Source organism: Myotis davidii, unplaced genomic scaffold (assembly GCF_000327345.1).
Source record: "Myotis davidii unplaced genomic scaffold, ASM32734v1 scaffold394, whole genome shotgun sequence".
NCBI classification, from domain to species: Eukaryota; Metazoa; Chordata; class Mammalia; order Chiroptera; family Vespertilionidae; genus Myotis; species Myotis davidii.
Genome location: NW_006287548.1, coordinates 2,943,429 through 2,948,471, shown reverse-complemented (window position 1 = coordinate 2,948,471; position 5,043 = coordinate 2,943,429). Strand labels below are relative to the sequence as shown.

The window sequence follows — 5,043 nt, the reverse complement described above, 5'->3', positions numbered from 1 at the left end:
GTTCTTATTTAAAACATAACATCGCACATTTACAATGTTGTTTGTGAAATGCTCAAAAGTTAATGATAAAGATTTAACTTGTTTTGTAACCACCATGGTTGTGTTTCTATTAAGTCACGTGGTGCCTCTGGAAGAGCAGTGAAATGTACATGGTAAACTCAGCAGTGGCTGAGAATCCACGAGTGAGTAGGATCCAGCAACAGAGACGGAAATAATGCAACAACAGGAAGAGATGCTGAGTAATCTGAATTCCTCGAAGGTGAAAGAGCATGGCCGCTAGGGAAGGGATATGTACAACCTGTGTCTTAAAAAGCCAAGAAGAAGGCTGGTCTACCTTGTAGAGAAAGAACCCTGTTAGCACAATAGACACACACAGCTAGCTCTAGAAAAAGACTGCGTACCTGTGTAGCACCTAGTACTCAGAAAGCAACAGCAGGAGGAAGATGTTAGGTTATGGTCTATTGTAGCAGATAAAAAGTAAAGTTTCTGCTCTAGGACTGTGCTACCTCCAGGATTAAAAATATATGGGAAAGAGGGTGGAGAGGAAGAGGGGAACGGGAGAGAAAAAAGGGGGAAAGAAAGAAAATTACATATATATGAAAAACTGCACTGTTTTAAGAGCACATTTTGAGGACATAATCCTTTCCAAAGTCAAAGCCAAGGTTGTGAGACTAGTGTCATGAAACGTGCTGAAAAGGGACTTAAAGCTCACTGACGTGGTTGTCATGAAGTGAATAGTATAACTGATGTTCTGTTCCTAGGAGGAGGTTGCTAGAGAAGTATGGGTATGTTGGAGCCTCCAGGAAAGCTCATCTCTAGATGGACACTCACTGAATGGGTCATGCACACGTTTTATATTCAAAACAAAGCTGGGACCAAGTTTCTCTATTAATGTATACAACACTTGATCGGAAGTGATCATGAGCTTATTTATGGAAGAAGGAACCTCAGTGAAAGTGAACTAAACTCAGAGGGACTTGGGAATCCAGATTACATCTGCAAATCTTCCTGGAGGGAAAAGAAGGTGAATCTGTATGTATAGCAGAACCCCGCTGTGAGCCAGCACAGCTATTCACAGACCGGCAGCACACCGTGGGCCCAACAAGGCTTGTTGAAAACACAACACACAGAAGTAAAGGCTATTCCAGCAGCGCTCATAGGAAGGTGATTGATGTTTCTGTCTCATCACCAGTGTTACAGTGGGGTTCTACCATATATATTTTGAGGCAGGAGGATGAGGCATGAATGAAATATTGATAGTAATAGATATGAATAAAATGTAAAGCTTAACCTTTTCCCAAGCTTTCAACATTGAAAAATTATTATTTTTTTAATTTAAGGCTTTAAGTTTATCCTCCTTTCACATTGAAGACGGGGGAAAAAATTGTCAAAACCAAACACTAACATCATGAGCTTGGCACTTCAGTGATTAATTTGAAAGGGTGTCTACTTTCTTACATTATATACATATGTTTATAATGACAACAAAAAAATTTGAGACTTACCAGTACATGTATTTGCATTTACATAATTTTTGGGTTTTTAATGTGGGTTATTTTGTTGTTGTGTGTTCCCCTCATCTTTGATTTTTGGTTTCAAAGCATTTTGTTTGATTCAAACATTTCATTCTTAAATTGCACCTGTTTTGTGCCCAAACTCCTTGCATCTGTGGCCACATCTGTTATTTTTTAAGCAAGCCCAACAATCACTGTACAACATGTTACAAGAGAAAAGGGCAGAGACAAAGAAATGGAGAAGAGGAACCAAAAAGATGGGGAGCAAACAATGAACTCAAATTCACAGAGAACCTTTACAAGAAAAATATTTCAATACAGACAAGTGAACAGGATGTGTCAAGATCTCTTATTTCCATATTTACATTTATAAAAGAACTTTACAATAGTATCCACTCTCAAGTCCCAGCTCCCATGTCCCATGGCTGCCTGGTCCAAGAGAAACTGAATGAAAGAATGAATCAAGGAGCGCAGGGAGTTGGTGGCTTGGTCTAGACTAGGAGGCGGGGCCAGGCAGCTTCCTCATGTTCACCTGTCATCTCCACCTTAGGAATTCAGTTGCAGGTTTGGCTGCGGATTGGCTTGCTAGCTGCTTGTTGTAGATATGCCATGCAGATTTTACCCTTTCGAAAATTAGATCTTCATGCCACTGAAGTGTGTCATTGGTAGGAAAAGAGAAAAGAAATCATGCCAGATCATTTAGAAGATATTAAGTGCCAGCAGGCTGAGGAAGAAAAAAAAAATCATTTGCTATCTTTAATGGTTCATTTATTGCACTTAATTTTTGTTGTTGTTCCTTCTTCCTTTAGAAAAAAAAAGAGATTCTGAAACAGTTCTTTTTAGAACATTGTCTTTTGCCCCCGCCCCCCCTTTTATTGACAGGTGGTGGGAGGAGTTCTTTGAAATGATTTCCAAAAAGGACAGTTTTCTTTGACCTCATCCCGGTCACCCCAACTTGAGTTCTACAGTCATGACCACCCAGTGTTCTTGTTTACAGACTTAACAGTTCCGGCAACATTGCTGAAAGCGCATCACATCCAGAATCCAACAGTGTGAGGCACCGTTCATCCGCCACAGCTGATTCAGATGGGGCCTTGCTGACTAGGATCGAACCTCCTCTTCTTGACATTTCTTCCCGAGTGCGTCAAAAGAAGATGCAAGCGGAGGGGGGAAAATCCACAATATTAGTCAGATCATGATAAGAGGAGGGTGATGATAATGACAACACTACTTCCAGAGCAAAGTAATCAACTCACACTGAGGCAGATTTTCCAAAATAACTCGAAATTGAAACACAGAACCTCTTATACTTTTGAATGTCTTGACAACATCTCCACTGGAATACATTCATTTGTGAAGATCAAAAGAAGCTTCAAGTTGTTCATTTGAAATCGCTGGAAGTCTCAGGAGCCCAATTTGTCTCTTATTTCAGAAATAACTGACATAGCTAATTGTAGCTGGATCAAAATAATTATATGGAGGGCTCTTCCATTTCGGGGGCTATTAGAACTCTGAAGGTCTTGTAGCTGATTCCTTCCAGACCTGAGAGTTCAGTATCAGCTGATCGGCCTTTGCCAAGATGGCAAAACGCCTTGTTCTACTAAGTGACTGTGCTGCCTTGGCTGTGTGAGTTCTTACCACGCTGTGGAACAAGCATTTTTCATGTCTAGAAAGTTGAAGATCAGAGTGCACAGGGAGATAGTACACTCTGAGGAGAATGGACACAGGCTCAGGTTAGTTAAGCAAATGCAGCAGATTAGCTTAGTTGAAAGGAACATTAAAATGCCTCGCTCACAGTGTCCAGTCTCCTAAAAAGTGGTTTTGATGTTTCAAAAGAGAAAAGAAAGAACCAGCAAGACACTTGTACAAGGCAACAAGAGTTGGTTGCAACCTCCCCATGGTCTGGTTTCATGTGGGGCATCAAGCAAGGAGGCTCATGCATTTAATCTGCGCACTGGGCGGGTGCAATGCTGCTGCCACCAAGGCATCATGCAAAACTGGAGACCAAGGAGTCCCCAGGAGCTCTCGTTCCCCTGCCCACTCACTCGGGGCAGCTGGATGCCCGTACAGCCCTAAGTACCAAAGGGATTACAGTGTATTCCTCCTCGCCTCTAGGTAATTCAAAATAAAAACAACACCAAAGTCCAAAGTTGATCCTGCAAAGTTCTTATTTTCCCCAAGATGACCACTTTGATGCTTCTTTTTTGAACTATCACATATAAAAATCTTCAAAGAAAATTTTCCTTTTCTTTTTGGAAGTTTTCATTAAAATATCTTTAATGGCCTAAGCACATGGTTCATTGTCCCAGCAGGTAATCCATTGCAACAAACACTATTTGCAACAGTTCTACTTCCTTTTCTTCCCTATCACCCACCACCTTACAACCCTCCTTTGAATCAATATTCTTGAAAGCATGCATTGCTGATGCTGCCCCAGAAATAGAGATGAGATCAAGAGGGACATCTCCCATAATGCGTCTGTCCCTGAGTTTGCTCCAGAGCACAGGATGTGCATCTACTATCCATGATCATAGTCCTTGAAGGTAACTAAATTAGGAATCACACTTCCAGTGAGTCAGGTGGGGGAAAACAGGGACCGCTTGACCTTGTAAAATGATCCTGAAGGACTACTAGTTAGATATGTGTTACTGGAACTCAAGAGAAATGTTAAACTAATGTCTTCTCAATTAAAATGAATGTAAAGATCAAGCCAACTAGCGGTATGCATGTAAATGACTATATTGCCCACATCTAAAATCCTTTATTCAAATGCAGGGAATGTCAGCTGAACAGTCATGTCCAAGGTCATAACTACAATTCAATTCACTTTTAAATGGAGATATAAAATCCCACTTCAGCGTGACATACAGGCAACCTCTGTGCTTCTTCTAAAAGTCAGTTTTTGAAGCTTAAATTGCATTTTTTTTAAAAAATAGAAACAATGTTCAACAGGGTGACTGGGTTCGCAGGCTGACCAGGAGCTAAATCATGCTGTAGAACCATGTACTTATCAGAAAATAGCTTCTGAATACCAACAGGGGGTTCTGGGACCGTTTTTCCTCCCCGATGAGGATGAAAGGGACACTCCCATGGCAGGCTCACCCTGAGGGTCCCTCACATGTAAGCTGTAACCATATGGGCCACTGTACATTGACAACTGCTTGTCCTGAACTTTCTATATCCAAGTCTTTTTGTTCAATTTCAATGTGAGAGCACAGCTATCGTAGGCATGTGCGTGTTGTTTTCCTTCCATGACTGTCTCACCTGAATATTCTCTGTTCACTAGGACTGTGAGGCAATTCTTTCTCATCATAACCTGTAAGGTATTTCTGGATCATTATAAAATACTAGAGGCCCGGTACATGAAAATCGTGCACTGGGACGGGGGGGGGCATGTCCCTCAGCCCAACCTGCACCCTCTCTAATCTGGGGACCCCTCGAGAGATGTCCGACTGTCCATTTAGGCCCAATTCCACCAGGATTGGGCCTAAACTGGCAGTCGGACATTCCTCTCACCATCCAGGACTGC

General features: G+C 41.7%; 1 protein-coding gene across 1 annotated transcript in view; it reads right to left on the bottom strand.

Moving 5' to 3' along the window:
- Window positions 1-1,325: 1,325 nt before the first annotated feature.
- ADAM23 (ADAM metallopeptidase domain 23) overlaps window positions 1,326-5,043 on the bottom strand; it is a gene marked incomplete at its 5' end in the record, with an annotated part of 149,420 nt that continues 145,702 nt past the window's right edge. Inside the window, one exon of the mRNA XM_006759419.2 lies at window positions 1,326-2,645. Coding sequence (XP_006759482.2) covers window positions 2,597-2,645 — 49 coding nt within the window. The remainder of the gene's footprint in view (window positions 2,646-5,043) is intronic.